The following is a 22,358-nucleotide window of genomic DNA, read 5'->3' on the forward strand; positions in this document are numbered from 1 at the left end:
CACTTGGTGTGGAGCAGTGTCCCCTGCTCAGGAGCCGTTTCCAGCTCTGCTGGTGGCTTCTGAGAGCTCTCAACTATCTGGAGGAGGAACAGTCGTTCTTTCTGTGCACTGTGTCTTCCTGGGGCAGTGCTGCCCTCGTCCCAGAGGGGCTCCAGGGTTAGATGGACTTGGGATCAGATGCTTCTACTCACATCTGATCTTGGTGTTGCAGCATTGCCCATCTCCCCACCTGAGCATTGTGCATTGTTTTCTTCAGAGGTGTAATTCTCCATCTGCTTGGATCCTCAGGCGTGGATTGTGGCATCCGTGGTAGCTGCTGGGGGCCGGAGGACAAGTTTTACTCAGCCGAACGACCTGTGCTGCGACGTGCTGCAAGCCTTAATGCTTTTTCGGTATTTAAAACTCTGTAGGGGTCAACTCTGCTCACTGCACTGTAAGGCTGGGGGGAGGAGGGGAAGAGAGGGACCCAGAACTCCATTATTTTGAAGTCCGAAAGGACGGGCTGGAGCTCAGACGCAGCCAGGTTCGCGCAGCAGGAGCTGCCTCCAGGGGAGCGGCCGGTCCCGAACCCGGGTCCCTCGGCAGGGCCCCGCCTGCTCACGTGATCCGCCGCGCGGCCCGCACCACCTCCGGGAGGCGGGGGGGGCCGGCCCGGAGCCCGCTACCGGCTGCAGCTCCTGCGGGGCCGCGGCGGGCGGCTCCGTTCCCGCTCGGCTCCCAGTGTCGGCCACTGTTGTCGGCTCTCTGCGGTGGGGCAGCGGATAGCGACAGAAGGGAAGAGGCGCCCGTCGGATTTTCTGTTCCCCCGCTCCTCTGCAGGTAATGGTTCTGCCCAGCACCTGTGGGCAGCGCGGCCGCGGGCCGAGCCACCGCCGGGCGGGGGGTGCGGGTCCCTGGGAGAGCGGCGGGAAGGGCCGGCTCGGTACCGCGCTGCGAGCCGCCTCCCGCTCCCTCTCTCCAGCTTTCTCCTCCACCCCCTTGCAGCTTCTTGCCGGCGGCGGCGGGCGGGCAGCCGGGAAGCTGTCTGTCCTTCTCCCTCCTCCCCCCCCCCGGGTCTGGGTAGGGATGGTCGGGCCGGCGGGCCAGGCTGTGTCAGGCGCCCGCTGACACGGGACGGGCCGGGGCGGGGGAGCCGCGGTGAGCGGGGCCTGGCGGGCCGGGGCACCGGGAGCTCGGGATGGGCAGGGCTCGGAGCGGGGGGGCCGGCCCGGGTCTGGCGAGGCCTGGGGGGTTCGGTCCGGGGCGCTGGGCAGGGCCGGTCCCGACCCGTTAGGGCCTGAGGCCTCCGGGGGAGCTGCGGCAGGGCCCGCGGTGCCCGGGCGCGGAGGCCGGCTCTGGCAGACCCAGCCTGTCCCGGCAGGACCGGGGGTGTCCGGGCGAGTTTCGTTCCGCCCCCCTGGGTTCTGAGATGTCCCCGCGCCGTCAGGGACCCGGGCACGGGGGGGGAGGTCGGCTCTGGTGCCCTTCCGTGTCCAGGTCGGCCCGTGGGGCGGTTCTGCGCGTCCCTCAGGCCGAGCCGAAGGCCCGCGGCTCCTGGAGGGACACAGCGCGGGATTTGGGCCAGTCGGGCCCAAAAGACGCTCCGCTTCCTGCCGTGCTGATCCTGTGTCCTTGCTCCCACGCCTGCAGGAGGCCGGACGGATGTGCTGAGCTCTCACTATGAACGCTATTGTTGCCCTCTGCCATTTCTGTGAGCTCCACGGCCCTCGCACCCTCTTTTGCACGGAGGTTCTTCACTCGCCGCTCCCCCAAGGCGCGAGCAGCGGCGACATCTCGGGGCAGAATGAGCAGGGAGAAGAGGAGGAAGGTGGCATCCAGATGAGCAGCCGGATCCGCTCGCACAGCCCCGCAGAAGGTGCCAGCGCTGACTCCAGCAGCCCAGGGCCAAAGAAGTCAGACATGTGTGAGGCAAGTGGGAAGATCCCGGTGTGGCCATCGGTGGCCCTCAGCCTAACTAAGGGGCTCTTGGACTCTTTGAGTTGTTTCAGAGATTAAAAAAAAGTGAACTCCTGTTTTGTATGTGACTGCTTGTACCTGAAGATCTTTAAGTCCTCGTAAACTGTAATGATCCGTGACAGGATAATGAAGGGACTGTTGAATATATAGACCTTGACAAGATGGTGGCTTGAAGTCTCTTTAAGCCCTATGATCTGTGATTCTCTTGTGGCTGGGAAATACTTTCCTCCTCTACTTTATTAGATTAGGTCTTGTAATTTATTAATAGTAATTTTAAGACCAGTATTGATTAGGAAGTAGAAAAAAAAATGCCAAAGCCAGCACACCAATGGAGGAGATGTAATGTTTTCATGCTGCTGTTGTCTGTCTGCTTGTCTGCTATTAGTACTTGTTCCAAGGTGTTTGTTAGTTACTTTCCTTTAGGCTGTGACCAGTTTTCTGAGGCCAGTTGGTTTCACAGCTGCTGTGAACTGAATTTTACCACTTGCAGAGCCAGCTCCAAGTTCACCATCTAATTAAATAGTGGAAAATGAACATAAGAGCAGAGGAAGGGTATCGCACAGAGCAGTGTGAGAGGAGCTGGGCTCAAATCCTGACCCTGACTCAAATTTCTTGTCTTCTGGTCTTATCCATGTGTCTTAAGTACTGTTTCTGAAGGGAATACCTAGAGGCCTTTGGGAACCTGAGGTAACTGCCTGCTCATTTATGGCTGGATTTGCTTTTCTGTCTTCAGGGCTGCCGCTCTCTTGCAGGAGGCCATCCTGGCTATGTCAGCCACGACAAGGAAACCTCCATCAAGTACGTCAGCCACCAGCACCCAAACCACCCCCAGCTCTTCAGCATCGTGCGCCAGGCCTGCGTGCGCAGCCTGAGCTGCGAGGTAACGGCCCTGGGAGGCCAGGGGGAAACCTCTCCATGGCCCCCCTGCATTGTTTCCAATCCAAGCTGGTGCTTTGCTGAGCCTGGCTGCTCTCTGCAAGCTGGGAATGGAGGTGGAAAGACAGACACACAAGTCTGTTCAGTCCAGGGTTGGTGGGAATTTCTAAGGCTGATCTTTGAGAACCCTGTGGGTTTCTTCCTCTCACCCTAAACATTTCGTCTCCTTTTGTTTGCCCCTGTATTTGTGCTGATCTTCTCTGCAAGATAAACTGTTTTTGTAAAAAAACATTTACATGTGTTGTTTAGTGGCAAGAAGTATTTGATCTTTTTAGACCATTAACATTCAGCATCCTGTGGAAGTGAAGGGAGAACCTTGCAGATTCCTGAGCCTTTGAGTGTCAGGATCAGCAAAATCCCTTGGGGGTTCTCAGCAGTATCATAGTTGAATAGAGCCAGATTTTTAGAATACAGTAAAATTAAAGGGTTTGTAGTCTTTGTAGGATACCTCTGGATGTCTGTTTGACCCTGGGTTTTGGATGGTAGCCTAAGAACATGTTTATTCCATTCACCAAATGTGTATTAAAGAGCAGGAAGCTTTCTTCAGTTTATTACCTTTCCAGCTGTGTGATGTGGTTGATGTGTCCTTCCTGTTCAGGTCTGCCCAGGACGTGAAGGCCCTATTTTTTTTGGAGATGAGCAGCATGGCTTTGTGTTCAGTCACACCTTCTTTATCAAAGACAGCCTGGCTCGAGGTTTCCAGCGCTGGTACAGCATCATCACCATCATGATGGACCGGATTTACCTCATCAACTCCTGGCCTTTCTTGTTGGGAAAAATCAGAGGCATCATTGATGAGCTTCAGGGCAAAGCACTTAAGGTAGATCTATGCACAGAGTCTGTTTGACTCAACCAGAGTAAAACATGATGAAAGGTGAGGTGAAGCTGAGTCAAAAAGCTGATCCAGCCCCTTGCAGCCAGGGTGGTCATTAAGGTTGACACGAGGGACAAGAGGACGGCGCACAACTGGGGCTGTAGGAGAGAAGGAACAACCTGCCTCTCTCATTCTAAGCCAGACATAACACTTTTCACAGACCCTAACAGCTAGACAATAGCTCTGCTGGAGATTTAAGTAACTAAAGTTGAGGAGGACAATGGTTTTGGAGAGTGAATGTTGCTTAATGACAATTTTAGTCCATCCAAGAATGAGATGTTCTCTCCCTGTAGTTGACGATGTGTTTTAGATGATGGTGTGTTCATATTTGGGTTGGGTTGGGGTTTTTTTTTGGGCTCAGCTTTGCGTAAGCATTTTGTCTTTTCCAGTCTCTTACACTGCTCTTCTGCCATGCTGCAGGTGTTTGAAGCAGAGCAGTTTGGGTGCCCCCAGCGTGCCCAGCGGATGAACACGGCCTTCACCCCCTTCCTGCACCAGCGCAACGGCAACGCGGCGCGCTCCTTGACGTCCCTCACCAACGATGAGAACCTCTGGGCATGTCTGCACACTTCCTTTGCCTGGTAATGCCACTTGTGTACCCAGCTCCTTCAGGAAGGGAATGCTGCTGTGTTCTGAAAGGGTGGAAGTGTTTTTGGGTTTTCGGGTGGTTTTTTTTTTTGCTTGAGGTTGTAAGTTGGAGTTTGCTCTTGGAGTGAGTCCTGGGGAGGCCACGAAGATGACCAGAGACTGAAGCACCTCTTCTATGAAGACAGGCTCAGAGGGCTGGGGTTGTTCAGCCTGGAGAAGAGAAGGCTCCAGGGAGACCTTAGAGCACCTTCCAGTGCCTGAAGGGGCTCCTGGAAAGATGGGGAGGGACTTTTAACAAGGGCTTGTAGTGAGAGGACAAGGGGTAATAGATTAAAACTGGAAGAGGGGATTAGACAGTACGAGGAGGTTCTTCATTATGAGGGTGGTGAGACACTGGAACAGGTTTCCTAGAGAAGCTGTGGCTGTCCCATCCCTGGACGTGTTCAAGGGCAGGTTGGATGGGGCTTGGAGCAGCCTGGTCTAGTGGGAGGTGTCCCTGCAGGGGAGGGTTGGAACTAGATGATCTTTAAGGACCTTTCCAACCCAAACCAGTCTGGGATTCTAAGTAGTCTCTGACTTGGAAGGAGCCAAGCACAAAGCTGCCAGCTGAAGCCTTCAGGGCAAAAAAAATTCTTGTTCTGAAGTAAACTACTAATGTGTCTGCTAAAGGCAACCAGGTCAGTCTAGATGGAAAGGTTTGCAATATAAAAGGAAGTATGGAAGAAGGCAAGAAAAGCTGCTTCTACCCCCAGCTTGTTGTACCTTGGATTCACACCTGGAGTGGGGTGGTTGTTCACCGGGAAGTGTGGCTGTGTTGTGACAGGCAGGGTGGGAGGTGCAGGCATTTGGCACCATGGTGTGGCTGTGGGAGTCCAGTTGCTCCAGGTCATCAGGCTTCCCTGGAAAGGTGCCACGGAGAGGGTTGCAACACTGGCATGTGACTTGGACGGGTGACAAGGATGTCACACACAGTCATTGCAAAATGGCTTTTGCGGACTGCGAGTGGCAGACGCGGTGGTGGTGACCCCTGCCACATGTTGAAGGGAACACAGACTGATTAGTGGCTGGGTTTTTGTGTTCAGCTCATCATACCAAATGGTTTACTGGGTTTTTGCACCTTTAGTGAACATTACTTCTGTTTCTTCCAATGTCTCCAGGCTTTTGAAAGCTTGTGGCAGCCGACTGACAGAGAAACTTCTGGAGGGAGCACCAACAGAAGACACTCTCGTTCAGATGGAAAAACTTGCAGGTGAGATAGAAGTTTCCAGAGCTGGAAGACCCTCTGACAATGCTTTGTGTGGTAAAGCACCAAGTCCTTTTGTCAGCCTCATAAGCACAGCCATCTGTCTCTTGGCCATCACCTCAGTGGCAGTCTCTGCAGTAGCTGATGTGCTCCCACGTGGAGATGACTCTGACAGGAATGTGAAATCAGGGCCCTTGGCCTCGTAGGCTCCCTGCACACACATGTGGTGGTGTTTGTAGGAGTGTTGCATCATCATGATTATTATTCCCTCTGGCTGGGTTGGCCCTCCTAATGAGTCTCTACAGCCAGAGGAATTTGCAATCACAATGCACGGTTCTTGCTCCTTTCACTACAACATTTCTAAAATTAATGTACCATAACTTACGGGTTTTTTTGCATGGAATTATTTTTATTCATCCATTTAGACTAGAATCTATAAAACCTGTCTCAAAGCCTTGGCCACGACCTTTAAAGCAAGACTAGAGACCATGTAGCTGGTCAAAAGGTGTGACTTTGTGTCCTGTAGAAGATAAAAATTCCTTCTTGGCCCTTCAGTGCTTATTGTGTGTCTGAATTACAGAACTTCATCGACACCCCTGGTGTGTCTCTGACTCTGGTACTTTCAGACTCTGTTCTGAACTCAGTCTCCCCACGTGTCACCAGAGTCAGCTGGCTGCAGGGTGTGCAGGCACTTCTGAGGCAGTTCTGAGTCCCAGAGAGCAGTAGTTTTTATGACCCCTACTTTCTTCTAGACCTGAAAGAAGAGTCAGAAGGCTGGGATGGTTCCGAGGAAGAAGAGAAGCCTTCCCAGCCAGATGTTGTGGAAGGGCAGGAGCTATCTAAATGCTCACCTGAAACATCTCTGATGCCAGATTGCAACAGCTGGAACATAGCTCACAGGAGGTTGTCCATCTTCCGCTCCCTCAGGCACATGAGGCAGGTAAGAGAGAAGCACAGTTGCTCTGCTGCTGAATTCACAAACTGATATCTTCTTTTCTCCTCATAATGTTTTTTGAAAAGGCCTCTTTATTTCCTGCAGTCTGCACTTCTTTCCTGGTCCTGTGTTCCCCACAGTGCCCCCACAGCCACTCACACCCTGCTGACTGCAGCTCTGAGGACACTCCTTCCCATGGAGATCACGGGGGCCTCTGGGGATCATCCATCCTGTGGGACAGGATCATATGATTTCTCTCAAATTCTGCATTTTTCCTCTTCCCAAGAGCAGTGACAATAATTGAATACAGAGGTTGTGCAGCATCTTCAAAGCCAAGTATTGTTTGCTTAAAACAAAAGTGTTTCAGAGTGGGGGGAAATAATTTACAAGCAAAACAAATGGTTTTGCACAGACCCAGCTTTTATCCAGTGCTTCCAGTGACCTGGCTGAGGGGTAAGGTTTAGTGCATTTGACCCACAGTCTCTTTCACCCCACCTTGTTTCCCTGGGCACTCCTGAGCAATGTTTGCTTTATGTTGTAGCCTTCCTTTGTTCTGCTGTCTCGTAATGTAGAATTCCTGAAGGGATCAAGCTACCCCACTGTATTGCAGGCATGTGCCTTAAGAGGCTGGTCTGGGAATAACGTTTCACCTTTCGTGCCTGAACCACTGTTGTGGACATAACCCACATCAGAGAAATGCCTGAAAGTTGTTACATTGAACACAAGTTTCTCTGTCCCCCTCCAAACAGGCCCGTGTCCATCTTAAAACCCCTAATTTGGCCAACAGGTGGGCTGATGGGTGCTGTCCAGCCAGAGCACTGAAGAATTTGGAGCAACCTAGAAATGAAGCTTTTGTTCTCTTAGTGTGCTTGAAATTGGATCATTTTGAATCACTTTGCTGCTGTTTGTTCTTGAAATCATAGATGGGGGTGAATATTGTTTGGTGTGACAGTCTGGCACCTTTCACACCTGTCAAAGGCATGCTTGAGCTTTGGTTTAGACTGTTGCTCTGTGCATAGGACCTGCTCTGTTGTCATATCCATTTCTGCTGCTCCATTCTGGCCATTTTCTTCCATGGCACTTGTGTTTCTGTCAGGGCAAACTGAACTCATTTTCATAACCAATGCAGAATTTTTCAGTTTGTTCTTGTTGTTGTTTTTTTTTTTCCCAGGTTCTGGGGGCATCAGCATTCCGAATGCTGGCTTGGCATGTTCTGATGGGGAACCAGGTTATCTGGAAAGCTCGAGACATGGATCTTGTCCAGTCTGCTTTTGATGTGCTACGGGTAGAAACCTTTTCCTTTATTTCCTGACACTGTATTTTTACACATACTTTTGTAGCAGTTCAGCCTGTCTCTGACATGTGATCTTGTGGAGAATGTGTGTTAAATGATGTGGTTTGGGGCAGGGAGGCAAAGCAAAAAACACCCAAAACAAACCTAAAAAAAACCCCCCAGTGTTTGGATGTCTTGGTTGTCCTCAGCACCCACCTAGTCTTTGAAGCTGAATGGGGTGCATCTTATCCCCCAAATCGAGAGCATCTGCCCGAGCAGTGCTCCGAGTCTTGTGCTCCATGGAACTCAGGGAGAAAATTGTACTTTGCTGGTTTCTCTCTCGTGTTTTTCCTGACGTGTGTCCTTCCCTCCTCAGACCATGCTGCCTGTGGGGTGCGTGCGGATCATCCCGTACAGCGACCAGTATGAAGAGGCCTATCGCTGCAACTTCCTGGGGCTTGGCCCTCATGTCCAGATCCCATCCCACATATTGTCATCTGGTAAGAACGTGTTGCAGGACCCTCTCTTTTCCCTATCACCTTAAAAGACAAAAAAATTTTTAATGATTATGCTTACCAAGTCTTGGCAGTTGGTCTAACAATGCTGCATGAACTGAAGCCTGTACCACTTTATTTCTCTTTCCACGTACCCTGCCTGATCAGTAGCTGAAAGGTGTGACACCTGCTTCAGCTGACACTCCTGGTTCCTACTGAGGAAAGGTTAATGCTCAGCCAGACTTTGTGAGCTGGCAGAGCTGTGCTTTCTTGGCACAGGGTGTGTAGCTGTGTTTTAGAATCTGGGCTGGTACAATGACTGTTCCTTTGGGCTCTTGTTGCTCTAGAGTTCGCGGTGCTTGTGGAGGTTCGTGCTGCTGCCCGGTCCAGTCTCTACCCAGCTCTGTTTGATGACGACCAGTCCCTCAACAAGTACGAGTTTGTTGTCACCAGTGGTAGCCCTGTTGCAGCAGATCGAGGTGGGTGATGTGACAGCAGAAAGAATCTGTATCACTGAGGTGAAAAAAGCATCTTGATCTTTACTCTTTTTGTGCTGTGGGTGTACTGGCCCTTAAGGAAGTCCGAGGAGGAAGCCAGATCAGTTTGCAGCTGGGGTAAGTGGTGTTGGAGGTGAGGTTTCCCACAGCCTGTTTCATTAGAAAGGGTTTGCTTTACCCTGATCAGTGTTTTGCTTATTAATTTGCAGAAATGAGAAGACAGTTCTCCATCATGGGTACAGGAACAATTATAGGGAAATCCTGTTGTAATCCACAGTGAACATTTTCTATCCCTGGAATATTTGGGTTTGGATTCCCCCACATTGCATAGTTTTAAGTCTCAGCTTGACAGGGTGCAACTTCAGTTTCAAAGTGGATCTGAAGAAAACAAAGAACTCTCAACCTCTGGGCATGTCCCAGGATCCTTCACAAAATACCATATTGCTTCTTGCATCAAATGTTCTTGTAGTGGGATAATCTTTGGCTCCTCTTCCATGGAAATGAAATTCGGGCAGGCCACTGGGGGGGATATGTTTCCACCTTGTAGAATAGGCAGGTTTCTTCCTGACTTGAGGAAGATGATAATCTGTGAACTAATCAAGCCAAATTCTAGCTGAAATTGGCTGTGTTGTTACTGATAGTGGTCTTTTCTGATCCTGTAGTTGGCCCTACAATCTTGAACAAGATCGAAGCTGCCCTGACCAACCAGAACCTTTCTGTAGATGTTGTGGATCAGTGCCTTGTTTGCCTGAAGGAGGAGTGGATGAAGTAAGTAGGACTGCACTGGTCTAGCACCAGCCCTAGAATGGCTACAGCAGAGTACAGGACAGGCTTGTAGTGGGGTAACTTCTGCTGTAGTTGGCTTTACTGTTGGGAACAAAGAATATCAAAGTTCTGCTCTAATCCTATTTCTCTTTTTGGGGCTCAGCAGTTCTTTACCTTTTTGCTTCAGTTGATGCATCTGTAGGTTACCTGCATGACCATACTTGTCTGCCTCACACACGTGAGGAGGATGAAGTGTGCAAATCCACCTGTGCTTGTCAGTGTGCACTGGGTTCCAGTGCAGATGACATGCCAGGTGGGTGTCATGATTGCACCTCAGGCACCACATTTCAAAGGTGCAAGTCGTTCTGAAGGAAGACCAGTCAGTCATGTGAAATAATTCATGGGACATGAAGATTTTGTGAATTTACCTGAGGGTGGATATGTCTCCTGGGGAGATTCCCAGTTGTCACAATTAATTGTTTTACTTTTTGCTATAATGAAACGAAACAGATTAGAGTTATGGATATTACTACTGAAAATGAGTAACCCTCCTAATCAGCCCCCTTCTTTTATTGTACTCATCTTCCTTCTACCTTCAAAGCATGCAAATAATTACCATGGGATGTTGTTGGAAGCTTTTATTAAGATTTAGTTGCATGAGGTGCTCAGAGAAGCTGCAGTCACTGCTCATTCTCTGTGCAAGTCCATCGTAACAGTGACGGGAGTTTCTTGTTCCTGCAGTAAAGTGAAGGTCCTCTTCAAATTCACTAAAGTGGACAGCAGACCCAAGGAGGACACCCAAAAACTGCTGAGCATTCTGGGGGCTGCAGAGGAGGACAACGTCAAGCTTCTCAAGTTCTGGATGACTGGTCTGAGCAAGACATACAAATCCCACCTGATGTCAACGGTTCGCAGCCCGACGTCCTCGGAGTCCCGGAACTAAAAGGTGCCCAAACCTCACTTGCTGCCTTCAGATAATGGCAGGGAACCCCGAATTCCCACTGCTGAGCCTGCAGCATGTGCATTAAATGGATAGTGAAACTTCATCACTGTTCTTCTGGTCCTCAAACTAACTTGAAGAGTGACTTGAGTCTTTTCTAATTGCTGTGAGACTGGACTAATAAGTGCTAATCGATAGTGCTGCTGTCTGTCCTGAAACTCAACTCTAAATCTAGACCTCCACACTCAAGACTAAAATACAACAACCCTCAAAAGAATCAGTATGAAATAATTAAAATCCCATCCTGTCCTCATTAAGCATTATGGTGTGGCAGCAGACCTCAGTTTTAGGTTTCATTGGCAAGACTTGGATACCTGTGACAACACCTGGAACCCCTTGGAGTGGATCTAGTGAATCTCTCTGATTCCCACACACATCACCTAAATGCTTGAGAGTAAGAACCAAGAGATCAGTGATGTGTCACAGGGTATGGATCACATGTCAATTCTTTCAAACCACTTCATACTCAGATTTGAGAAGAGACTTTCTGCTGCTGTAGCATAAGATGGGGTGTCCTGTTGGAGTCCTGTCACTCCACTTTATTTATTTATATCCTAACTTGAGACACTTTCAGCATTTGCTTTGGGAATCTTGACTGGGAGAGAGAATTGTAATGTTAAGAAGTCTCCAAGTGCAGCCTGTTTGCCTCTCCAGAGGGGAAAACGCTTTGTTTTGCCTGTGGATGCAAAACTTCCAGGTAATGAAGATAACCTCAGCAGGGTCAGGCTGCTGGTGTTCCTCTGTCTTCAGAAATACTTTTCTAGCTTCTTAATTAAGCAGAAAAGATCCAACCTGTAGGTGCTCCCTTATATAACTCTATAGTAGCCATTTTTGCTTAATAGTTAATGGAAACATTGGTGCGTATTTTTAATTACCTAAACAGATGCTCCTTATCTGTATTGTGAGGAATTACTGTTGCACTTGTGAAGGTTTGTTGTTTTGTTTTTCTTTCCTGAATCATTGTTGGGAAAACTTGACATTACCATAGACATTTTTACCAAGCTAGAGGCAGGTTTTACCCAGGTGACCTTCTGCACTCATTCCAACAGGGCTCAAGCTCACAGGGGATGTTCCAACTTGTCACAAGTTCTGTTCTTATGTATAAATATGCAGGTTGATATTTTTTTTGTCTGGAACATCTGTAAAATGGTGACAGGCATTAAATCTCATTAAGAGCTATTTTTGTAAAATGGATAAAACCCAGTTTTGTGTTGATTTTTTCAGTGGGGGAAGCAACAGTTGGTCCACTAGGTAATTCCTCTATCTTAGCCTTGATCTAATTTATAGAATGTAACAGGTTTTTTTCCTCTTAACTTTGTGTGTGTTGGTTTCTTGTACATATGGAGCAAGAGCTGCTCAGATACATTAATTGCAAATGTTTGAGTGGACATAAACAACCTCAGGATATCCAAACAGCACACAGATACTTGGAAGGCACTACTCTTGTCACTTCAAAAACTAACCACTGATTTAATTTCAGGGTTTGCAAAAAGGCTTCTCAGTAAGGAAACAGGAGACAACAGAGGTGCTCAAGCTCTATACACAGGAAAGGAAGCCTTGGATCATAAATACATCTTGTTTCCTGTGTGCTAGTCAGGAGGGAGAACCAAATTCCATGGATGGTAGGCTAAAAGCAGCAGAGGTGATTAGGAAAGTGTGGAGTAGTGAGTCAGAATGTCCAGTACTAGGTTGGTGCTTGCTCTTATAGATACCTTTTCTGTGATCTAGTACTCTGTCTTTCTACTGGAAAGCTATTCTGCCCCACTTCAGAGCTGTGTAAAACAACAGGTAAGACATTAATTAGCATCTAGACCTTCTTGATCGTGGAACTGTTTTTATCTTTTAAAGAATCTCTCTCCCAAGAAATGCCACGTTAAACCTGCGGCTCTGTCTAACCTGCTGGTGGTGCACAAGCACCTACCAGCAGTGCCTCTTTCTGAACATAACTCTGGTTTGTTCCAAAACAACAAAAGGGTGGTCACTAAGTGAAGCTTGAGGCTTCATCCTCTTGTGCTGTGTAGTCAGTCGGTCTTAGATCTAAAACAGGGCTGTGTCACAACCTGACTCTGGGTAGTGTATCATTTTTGAGCCAGAACACTAAGTTAACACCTATAAAATACCTACAGGAAAGAAGGGGGAGAGTTGCTGAAGGCTGTGAACCCCTAAAACCAGATTGTGCTTGCCTGCCAGAGCAGATCTAGACATGGGATTAGCAAATCATTGTCTGGGCAGGTTCCCCCGCTCGCAGACGAGGCTCCGGGTGCTCATTTTGCCGTCGGCGATAGCTGGAATGTGCAGGCTGCTCTTAGCACAGCTTAATTAACCAGAACCTGTGTCTGCAGACAGCTTTCACCACCCTCCTTCCCAGGGAAGCAGGGTGTTTCTTTATTGGGGTGTGATTTCCTTCTCTGCAGGGCTGAGCAGCGTGTAGCTGGGCCGGAGGTGGGAGCGGCAGGAGCTGCCGGGAAGACCCAGCACTGGTGCTGAGCCACGGGCTGAGTGGCAAAAAAGCCCTTTTGCACTAGTACTGCTTAGAATCATAGGGTCGTTTGGGTTGGTAAGAGGCCTTTAAGAGCATGGAGCCCACCTGTTAACTGTCCACTGCCAAACCGTGTCCCTCATCTACACACCTTTCTAAATCCCTCCAGGGATGGTGACTCCACCACTGCCCTGCTGTGCCCCCCAAGCCCACGGAGGTGATGGAGGGAGTGGAACATCTCCCTGATGAGGAGAGGCTGAGGGAGCTGGGTCTCTTGAGCTTGGAGGAACCTGAGGGGTGACCTCATCAATGTTTATAAATATATTAAGGGCAGTGTCAGGAGGACAGACCAGGCTTTGTTCAGTGATGTCCGGTGACAGGACAAGGGGCAGTGGGTGCCAACTGGAGCACAGCAGGTTCCATGTGAATATCAGGAAGAACTTCTTTCCTGTGAGAGTGACAGAGCCCTGGGACAGGCTGCCCAGAGAGGCTGTGGAGTCCTTCTCTGGAGACGTTCAAACCCGCCTGGACACGTTTCTGTGTGATGTGCTCTGGGTGACCCTGCTCTGGCAGGGGGGTTGGGCTGGGTGGTCTTCCCAGGTCCCTTCCAAGCCCTGAGATCCCGTGATGCTGTGCAGCCGCGCAGGACGCAGAGCGAGTGGCTCTGCTCAGCTGAAGCTGCGGAGGAAGCTTTTCATTTCAGACGAGGTGTGCCCAGGTGGCTGCAGCGGCTCTTTAACCCGCGCCAGCCCCGCAGCCCCGGGCCCCTCCCGGCCGGGGCCGCCGCGCATGCGGGGGCTGGCGGGGCCATGCGGGGCGGGTGGCGGGGCCATGCGGGCGAGCCTGGGGCTGGGGCTGGGACTCGGGCTCGGGCTCGGACTCGGGCTCGGGCTCGGGCTGGGGCTGGGGCTGGCGGCCTGGCGGCAGCGGCGGCCGCTGCGGGAGGTGCTGTTCTTCCCCTCGCTGCCCAGCTGCACCGAGGGGCTGCTGGCAGAAGCGGAGGAGCCCGGCGCGGCGGCCCGGCCCTGCTCTTGCCCGCTGCCCCACAGGGACTGCTCCCTCCGCCGCCTCCTGCAGCTCCTGCTCTCCGCCCGCCGCTCCCTCGACATCTGCCTCTTCGCTTTCTCCCACCAGCAGTTGGGCCGAGCCGTTCAGCTCCTTCACCGCCGCGGCGTCCGTGTCCGCGTTGTCACCGACGAGCAGTACATGGGGCTGCAGGGCTCCCAGATCGGCCTCCTGCGGTGGGCTGGTGAGGGACGGGCTGTTCTGGGGACAGCTGGAGTTATGCTGAGGAGCTCCTGGAGCACGTCCCGAGCAGGACACGCTCAGAGGCCGGGGCAGCTCTGCTCTGCAGACAGGCTGGGAGAGCTGGGGTGTTCAGCCTGGAGAAAAGGAGGCTCTGGGGAGACCTTAGAGCACCTTCCAGTGCCTGAAGGGGCTGCAGGAAAGCTGGGGAGGGGCTTGGGACAAAGGCAGGGAGTGAGTGGACGAGGGGAAATGGCTTTAAACTGAAAGAGAGGAGATTTAGATGGGATATTAGGAAGAACTGCTATGAGGGTGGTGAGACACTGGCCTTAAATTGCCTATAGGATTTGTGGCTGCCCCATCCCTGGCAGTGTTGAAGGGCAGGTTGGATGGGGCTGGGAGCAGCCTGAGCTGGTGGGAGGTGTCCCTGCCCATGTAAGGAGGTTGGAACTAGATGATCTTTGAGGTCCCTTCCAACCCAAACCAGTCTGTGGTTCTGTGCTGATTGTGTCTTCGTAGGGATCCAGGTGCGCCATGACCAGGACAGTGGTTACATGCACCACAAGTTTGCTATCGTGGACAGGAGGACGCTCATCACGGGCTCCCTCAACTGGACCGCCAGCGCTATCCAGAGCAACCGGGAGAACTTGCTGGTCCTGGAAGACACTGAGTATGTGAAGCCTTTTCTGGATGAGTTTGAAAGGATTTGGGAAGAGTACAATCCCATCAACTACAGATTTTTTTGCAAAGACGGTAAATGATTGGGCTGCCTCACAGGGCTAGAGAAGTGCTTAACAGGTAGCACTCGTGGACTTTATGATGTGCAGCAATCACTGTCTGGGTGTAATTAGGTGAGCTCCTCTGGAGAAGCAAAGTGCTCTTTAGCCTCCGGTGTACGGGTCTGGTGCTGTGGGTCATTCCTGTGCTTGAGGGAATGACCCACCTGTTTGGTGAGTTGTTTTGTGGGCATGTCTATGATAAGATTCCTCTGAGAGCTTTAACTATGGGCAGGCTGGTTGCAGTGTCCTGGCCCTGACGAGGTACATCCATGTGGTAGGTGTGTCAATGGGAAGACGAACATTTTCCAACGTGGGATACTGCAGAATGGAATTATAGCCCTATGGCTTCTCTACATCAGTGACTCTAAAGCAGAGTTAAGAGGGTTACAATTTATATAGAGAGATTGAGAACCTTAGTTATGTTTTTTTGTTTGCATTGTTTAAAGTTTGTAAAAGGAAATTGGGAAGTAGGAAGGCACAAATTATTAGTATGTTTTGATTGTGTTGGCGTTTCCTTTAGTTTAAGACAAGCAAGAGTTCCAGCATGAAAGCAGATGCTAATGACAGCTCATCTTCCAAAAAGTAGGTGTAGGGGAGGTCTGGAAAGAGAGAAACTGTTATTTGGGATCAGTTGGTGTTTAGAGCAGACATGGTGGAGTCAAGTCACCAGCTTCAGAGTGGTGCAGTGGAAGGGAACCCCAGTTCCTTCAGGTGGAGACACCATGTCCTGGTGTAGTTTGGTGACTTTGGCAGCAGCAAGTGAAGAGCAAGAGGGAGGTGGCACCTCTGTCCCTACAGCTCAGGGGGGAACAAAGATGGGTCTAAACTTAAGAATTTCAAAATTCTATTAGTGGCTGTTTAAGAATTACTTTGTACCGAATAGAAAGTGCCTCAAAACTTCTCAAAATGAGAAAAGGTCTTAATGTTTTTTTGTTCCCAGTTTTGCTTGATCCAGCAGTGCTGTGATGGCCACTGCTAAATAAAACATTTTTACAGAAAAGCTCAACAGCTTCTTCTGGTTTTTGCTCTCCATGCAGCCCCCACGGGTGGTTTGTTCTGAAGATCCACATTATTTAAAAACTCCTGTAGATCCTTAGGTGTTATTTAGGATACATGGAGCAACATCCCCAGGTTGCAGATGTGCTCTCTTCTGTTTGAGAAAGTTGGCAAGGTCTGGGGGAAGAAAACCTGCATTTCTGTTACCTGTGGTGTAGCAACTATGGAAGCAGCTGAGGACAGTCATTCCCTAGGAAATCCTGGTCAGTAGATGGATTTACACACCTGGAGACACGTTATTGCTATTAAAATGCTGCCTGTTGTATTTTCTTTGTGAAGTGTGACTAGAAAAGCAATTGGTTCACTGGGTTTCAGGCTCTGGCCTCTGCTCTGTTCTGTGTTGAAAAAAAACTCCTCTCTGCACAGCAGGCAAAGGGTGGTGCAAAAATAGTTTATTACCATATAGTTAAAGTCAGGTAATTATATTTACAAAATAAAATTGATCAGCTACATCCATGGGAACCTGGCATGTCACACAAGCTCTTGTAAGGATTAAATGCTGTGAGAAAAGGTGATGCTTCTAGCACAGTGAGCAATAGGGAACAGAGGCTCTTAAAAAAGCATGGAAATAAACTGTGGAGTGGGAGAAGGGGAGAGGAATTTGGGCATCTCAAGAAGCAGGAGCCTCCACCACCCCTTCCCATTTGTGAGATATGTCCGGGACTAATCTGTGTGGAAACCCCCCTCTTACAAGAGGCTGCTCCAGCCTGTGGATGATGGGGCTGGAGGACACTTGTGCTCCCCCCCTCCCACCACCCCTTGTGGTGGCTCCTCGGGTGGAGCTGCAGGGATCCAGTTCCCAGCTGTTCCTGCCCTGCTGCCACTGGGCCAGGTGGCAGGTGGAAGTCTGGGAAATGACTCTTGCCCACTTGTGCCTCACTGTTACCTCTGAGCTGTTGCCAGAATACCAGCGGGTGAGCGTGGTGGGGTGTGTGGTTTTAATCCAGAACCAGCCCCTTGGGTTAGGGGTCAGGTGGCTAAAGGTGTGCTTAGCTCACCAAGGCAAGTCTTCTGTTCCCAGTGGGATGCTGGGGAGGGGAGACTGCTCAGACACCACCCAGAGACTTGCAGTTTCCTTCTCTCCCCCAAAACTTCATCCTTTCAAATAAAGGATTTTTTAACATCTCAGGTCATCCAGAACTCCAGGTCCCAGCAGGGTGGACACGGGTCAAAGACGGTGCATTTGTATCTGCTTCCTACTTACCATCAGCTTTAGTGTTTTAAGCTTACTTTGCTGTCTCTGGTTCAGAACAAAGAATGTTCTTGCCAGTCCTGCACTCAGGCAACGTGAGAAGAAAGCATGAAGGAAATAATTGTAATTGCACTCCTAAGTTACGAGTTCCTGGCCAGCTGGCTTTGTCCACTTGGTACCAACTTGTCTGGCTTGTCAGGTTTCTGCTCAGTAAATCCCACACCCTGGGTTTCCTTTCGTAGTCTCCAGCTGAGGCAGGGAAAGCTGGGGCTGATCCCAGCCCTGTTCCCACCCTGGTGCTCCTTGCTCTGCACCAGCACCTTTACATCCTTGTGGAAGGAACAGTTTGTTCTGTGGGATCACTGAACTTCAACCCAGTAGTAACAGCAGTACTGCGTGAGGATGGAACCCTTACATACTGTAAGTTCCAGTGTCCTGTAGGATGCACAGCAGGGTCTGTCCTTCCCTTGGGGAAGTCCAAGAGCATCTTGAAGGTGCTGCACAAACGAGTTAGTGTCACACCAGTGCCTCTGAGATCTGGGGGCTCACTGAGCTCTATGACAGCCCCAGGCCCCTCCATGTGCTGTCACCAAGTAGCAGCTGCTCCATGTAAGGACAGGGAACACTGGTGTTGATGTCACCATCAAATACAACACTACCCCCCAAAAAATAGTGCAGTTCTCAAACAGACTGTGCACAATCTTTTGACAGGTATCTTCAAAACTAAAGGTTTTAGATCGGCAGAAAAGGTTTGAAAAGACACTTGCAAGATTTTATCCTAAACCCCAAAGAAAACAGTTTCTCAGGGCAGATGGGGTGGGGGGACACACAACACTCAGTACTGCTCTCCCAGCCCCCTCGTGGGACATCTGGGTTAGAGTAAGATTGAAAAATCAAACCCATGACAGAAGTCACAAAAGACAACCCTCCACTAATTTCTGAGTCATAAATACTTACACTGCCTGCTCTGAATGCTCTACAGGTTTTTAATTGTTTTTTTCAAGGAGAAGAATAACAAAGATTTTTTTTTTTTTTCCTTAAAAAAAATTGAGGAAAAAAAACTCCAGGAGAAAGAAAAACCCCACCAAGTGTGTGTGCTGTGGTGTTCCCAACACCCTCAGAGCTGTGTCTGGACCATGAAAAAATGCCAAGGTCTAGTGGAAGTGCAGTCAAGTGTAGGGTCGGTACAAAAGTGACACATTTTACAGTGCTGGGGACAGTCCAGGCCACCTCTGGGACAGAGGGAAAAGAAAAAGGGGGGGTGGAGGAAAGAGACTTTTCTGGTTTGCAAGGCAGCACCTGATTCTAGTTTTAAAGCAAATTAACAAAATTTGCTGCTTTTCTTTTGCTATGCAGGCAAAGAAAAGGTCACATTTAGAAGAGGATTCAGTCTGTTTCAGGGGAGATGACTTTCAGTAGGAAAGTTTTATGCAAGGGGGAAAAAAAAAAACCTTGAGCCAATGAGAAGTAGTCAGTGTCTGCACCTCTGCTGCACTTGACTTCTCCTGGACCTCACATTTCAGGACAACCAACAGTGGGAATGATGCAAAACGCAGAAGTTTGTGGTTCCCACCTTACGCTGCACACACGGTGCCCTGGGGAGGGTCTGGCACAGGATCCTTGTCTCTGTGACCTCCAGAACTCCCAGCCAGAGCATTCCCACCTGGTGAAGAGCTGCACTAGAGGGCGAGGTTGATCCTGTTGATGCCAAGAAGGTCTGAATGCACCTTCAGGACAGCAGAGCCAGGGTCTTGGTTCTCATTTTCCAAGGACCCTTAACGCTCCCGTGGAAGATGCTGCTCCTGCAAGCTACAACTTGTGAGCCCACCACCACCACCACTGTTAATGAAAGACCCCTTTGCCTAGCAAGAGCTATTTTAAATCCACAAAGTCCAGCAATAAGGTTAATTGATTTGGCTAATTAAATACAGAAACCATGACAACAGCAGCCAGGCCCCTCCACACGCCCTGTTCCCTGCCATTTCACCTGCACTTGTAGTTAGTGCCAGGGCTGGGGTTTTTTTCCCCAGCAAACCCACCTGGTTTGCTTTTCTCAGGTGTTTGAAGGTCCAGAGAAGCTGGCCAAGAGGTGTGAAATGACAGTTGATAACACACCTCCGAGCAGCTGATCCTATTAGCAAACTTCAGCACAAATCTTATTCCAGCTGTTCCAGGGAGCCCTTACATAGGAGGTGATGCCAGGACTGACATTTTCTGTACAATGAAGTTAAAAAAAACAACTAGAAGAAAGGAAGGAGAAGAAAATGCAGCTTCCTGCTGGTGCTGGATCCCCTGGCAGTGCCTCACTGGAGAAGGAAACCACAGTGAGTGGTGAGTGGCCCAGAAGTGATTTATGATCCCTTGCTCAGCCTAGAAGCACCAGGTTCCTGGGTGACTTTCTCCCTCTCACTAAGCACCAGTATGTTTTTCTATGTGTATAAATAAGAACACTCCCTGCCAGGCCTCTCTTCACAGGCCATTCAGGGCCAAGCAGAAGCAGAACGTGCACCTCTGGACCCTCCTTGTCTCACAGCTCCCTGTGCCACTGCACTTTTATCACACTTTCTTCTGCCTTCCTGCACTGCCCACCACTGAGCTGGTGCCACCTTTGCCAACACACTGCAGTGCCTCTCTGCCCACCCTCAGCCTCTTTTTTTTTTTTTAATTTAAAATAACTGTATTTACACATGCTGAGTCAAAAGCTGGGGATGATCCCCTCCTGATCACTCTGTGTGTCTTCTCCACTTACCCAGCCACTCCCTACGGTCAGAAATAAGGCCCAAAGCAGTTGCACTGGCAAAGACATCAAGTGTTCTTACTTGCCAAGCTCAATATGATGTCTCAGGCAGGACCCTAAGCTGCAAGAGAGGATTTCTTTGTATTATCAAGCACACAGCAAAAACATCCCTCAGTGAGGAGCCACGAAGCTCAGTGGGATCATCCTGTATCACAAAGGGTCCATCCTGTGTTCTTCACACCACCCGCAAGACAATGCAAATAACAAAGTACAAAGCTAGTTATCACACTTAACGTGCCTGAGTGAATGAAGCAAGCAAAGACCAACCAGGATTTGCTGGGGGACACAAGAAAGGCCAGGGTCCATATGGTGAGGAGACCAGGATGTGTTCTGCTCAGTTGGCTAAAAAGAACGAAGTCCCACCATGTGTCTTGATAGAAGAGGAGGAGGAGGTGGGCTTCCTCCTGGAGCCAGTGATGTCTTGGAAGAGCAAGGACAGTGGCAAGGCCTTTGTACTGTCCTAAAGCTGCACCCCAAGGCCTCTGCAGGAGGTGCAGCTGGCCAAGCAGAGCTCACCACAGACCTGGAGCAGCCAGGGACAAGTGCAAAGGTTATCCCTGCTGAGAGATGGGCAGATGACTTTGGATGGGACCGAGCCAGGCACCTGGGCCAGGTGGCCATCTCCTGACACAGTCAGAAGGGAAAGGGATGTACAAAATACAGTGGATGGTGTCTCCTTCCCATCCAAGTAATGGCCAGAACACCAACATCCTTGCTGGTTCTGCGACCTCTGCTTGGCAGGGGTTGGCTTTAAAGACTCCCCTTAACTGCCCACAGGTGCCACTAAAGATGTCACATTCCCTGCTGCTGGGAGCATGGGGACCCGACCACGCACCCTTCACCCAACTGTGAGGTTACACCAGAGACCCAGACCTTCAGCCAAGTGCAAGATGCTGCCAGGGAGAGAAAAAACATGCACAAAACTAGTGACAAAGGACCCTCTTCTTTCCTAAGTGGGCTTCTAAGCACAACATACCTGCATTTGACCTGGAGAAGGCTGAATTTAGGAAGGTCTACAGCCAGGGAGAGCTGCACCCCATGCCATGGCTATAAAAAGCCACTGCTAAGCACTACAACATCCATGGGTTTATCAACAACAGTCCATGCTTGCGATGGTCATTACCTCAGCATGGTGAGAGTGCTCATTTCCACAGCCTGAGGAGAGCACTGAGGTGCCCATTTCCAGTTTGGGGCTCCCCAGTTTGAACTCCCATCACGCAGGAGAGAAGCTGACGACGAGCAGCTTTGGGTGCAGAGGTCCTGTTCCTCCATGGTGGGAAGGGAGGAGGAATGAGGCAGCTGCTGCCTGATGGGTGGAAGCAAACACGAAGCAAGGAGCATCACTGAGACTCCTGGGAACAGCTGATGGGAGAGATGGTCCAGATGGGTCATGGCTGGGAAGGCTCCTGGGTCCTCAACATTCCGATGATGGAAAGCTCCACGGTGAGCTTGGATCATGGAAACATCAAAGCACCTTAAGAGGGCAGGTGCTTGCTGACAAGGGAAAAGCCTTTGTATCCGAGGGGATGTCCATTTCTTCTATCCGACACTTATCTCCAGGACTTCCATGTTCACCCAGGCACAGATTACAGTGCATCCACATATGGGCTCTGCCCGCTGGACAGTGCTGGGATCCTGCTCAGGAACAGGTGGAGCTCCTACAGGCAGGACAGTGTGGCCATGAGGGCCCCAGGCAGAGTCAAGCCAAGTGCTTGGCCATGGCAAGGCCACACAAGCTGGATGAGACCCTGATTCACGCCGTGGTTCAGTGATGCCATCGCCTGCTGAGGTCTGGTGGCTGATACAGATTTGCTGCTTGGAGCAGGAGGATGAGGGTGAACTCTCTCTCAACCTGGCAGACTGAAGCTGGCCGTCACCAGCCCCTGGTGCTCACCACTCCAGAGCTGCCACTGGAGCTTCTCTGAGGGCTTCTCGTATTGCTCGGCCTAACAGACCCAAAACCAGCCCTGAAAGCACACAGAGCTGCCTGCTTCAACCACACATTAAGCACCTGAAAGACAAGAGGAAGCTTTTCTCTACGTCAAGACCGTTTTTAACAGCCCAGCCCAACGTGCTCCAGGTCACTTGGTGATTAAACAGGGCCAGGAAAGGTTCTGGAGAGCTGCTTCAGCCCTGCTCCTCGCCAGGGCAACTGGGGAGGAAGGACCTGGGGTCTTTATAGGTGGTATTTTGAAATTAAGCCTGGGATGAAGCCACCATGCCTGGTCAGCTCTGATGCTGAGAAGCAGC

General features: G+C 50.3%; 2 protein-coding genes across 3 annotated transcripts; both read left to right on the forward strand.

The window, feature by feature from the left end:
* Positions 1-898: 898 nt before the first annotated feature.
* Positions 899-14,241, forward strand: FLCN (folliculin). 2 transcript variants are annotated; one of them, XM_051632335.1, is made up of 13 exons: positions 899-1,137; positions 1,630-1,908; positions 2,690-2,836; positions 3,491-3,712; positions 4,187-4,347; positions 5,512-5,603; positions 6,350-6,537; positions 7,703-7,816; positions 8,181-8,304; positions 8,646-8,777; positions 9,458-9,563; positions 10,302-10,506; positions 14,177-14,241. In XM_051632335.1, the coding sequence occupies exons 2-12, from the start codon at positions 1,660-1,662 to the stop codon at positions 10,501-10,503; spliced, it is 1,737 nt and encodes a 578-aa protein (XP_051488295.1). In that variant the 5' UTR covers positions 899-1,137; positions 1,630-1,659; the 3' UTR covers positions 10,504-10,506; positions 14,177-14,241. The 2 variants fall into 2 exon arrangements, with proteins under 2 accessions (XP_051488295.1, XP_051488294.1); XM_051632334.1 differs by lacking the exon at positions 14,177-14,241 and having other exon boundaries at positions 900-1,137; positions 10,302-11,759.
* On the forward strand, positions 11,971-16,063 carry PLD6 (phospholipase D family member 6). The gene is made up of 3 exons (XM_051632336.1): positions 11,971-13,747; positions 14,174-14,288; positions 14,804-16,063. The coding sequence occupies exons 1-3, from the start codon at positions 13,667-13,669 to the stop codon at positions 15,043-15,045; spliced, it is 438 nt and encodes a 145-aa protein (XP_051488296.1). The 5' UTR covers positions 11,971-13,666; the 3' UTR covers positions 15,046-16,063.
* Positions 16,064-22,358: the final 6,295 nt, after the last annotated feature.

The sequence above is a fragment of the Apus apus genome, chromosome 14 (genome assembly GCF_020740795.1).
Source record: "Apus apus isolate bApuApu2 chromosome 14, bApuApu2.pri.cur, whole genome shotgun sequence".
NCBI classification, from domain to species: Eukaryota; Metazoa; Chordata; class Aves; order Apodiformes; family Apodidae; genus Apus; species Apus apus.

Bases quoted from the DNA above. Each gene is read 5' to 3' on its own strand.
- PLD6 (XM_051632336.1), top strand. From the start codon at position 13,667: ATGCTGTGCAGCCGCGCAGGACGCAGAGCGAGTGGCTCTGCTCAGCTG. The intron at 13,748-14,173 runs GTGTGCCCAGGT...TTCTCCCACCAG, and splicing joins AGCTTTTCATTTCAGACGAG to CAGTTGGGCCGAGCCGTTCA. The intron at 14,289-14,803 runs GTGAGGGACGGG...GTGTCTTCGTAG, and splicing joins CGGCCTCCTGCGGTGGGCTG to GGATCCAGGTGCGCCATGAC.
- FLCN (XM_051632335.1), top strand. From the start codon at position 1,660: ATGAACGCTATTGTTGCCCTCTGCCATTTCTGTGAGCTCCACGGCCCT. The intron at 2,837-3,490 runs GTAACGGCCCTG...CTTCCTGTTCAG, and splicing joins TGCGCAGCCTGAGCTGCGAG to GTCTGCCCAGGACGTGAAGG. The intron at 9,564-10,301 runs GTAAGTAGGACT...TTGTTCCTGCAG, and splicing joins CTGAAGGAGGAGTGGATGAA to TAAAGTGAAGGTCCTCTTCA.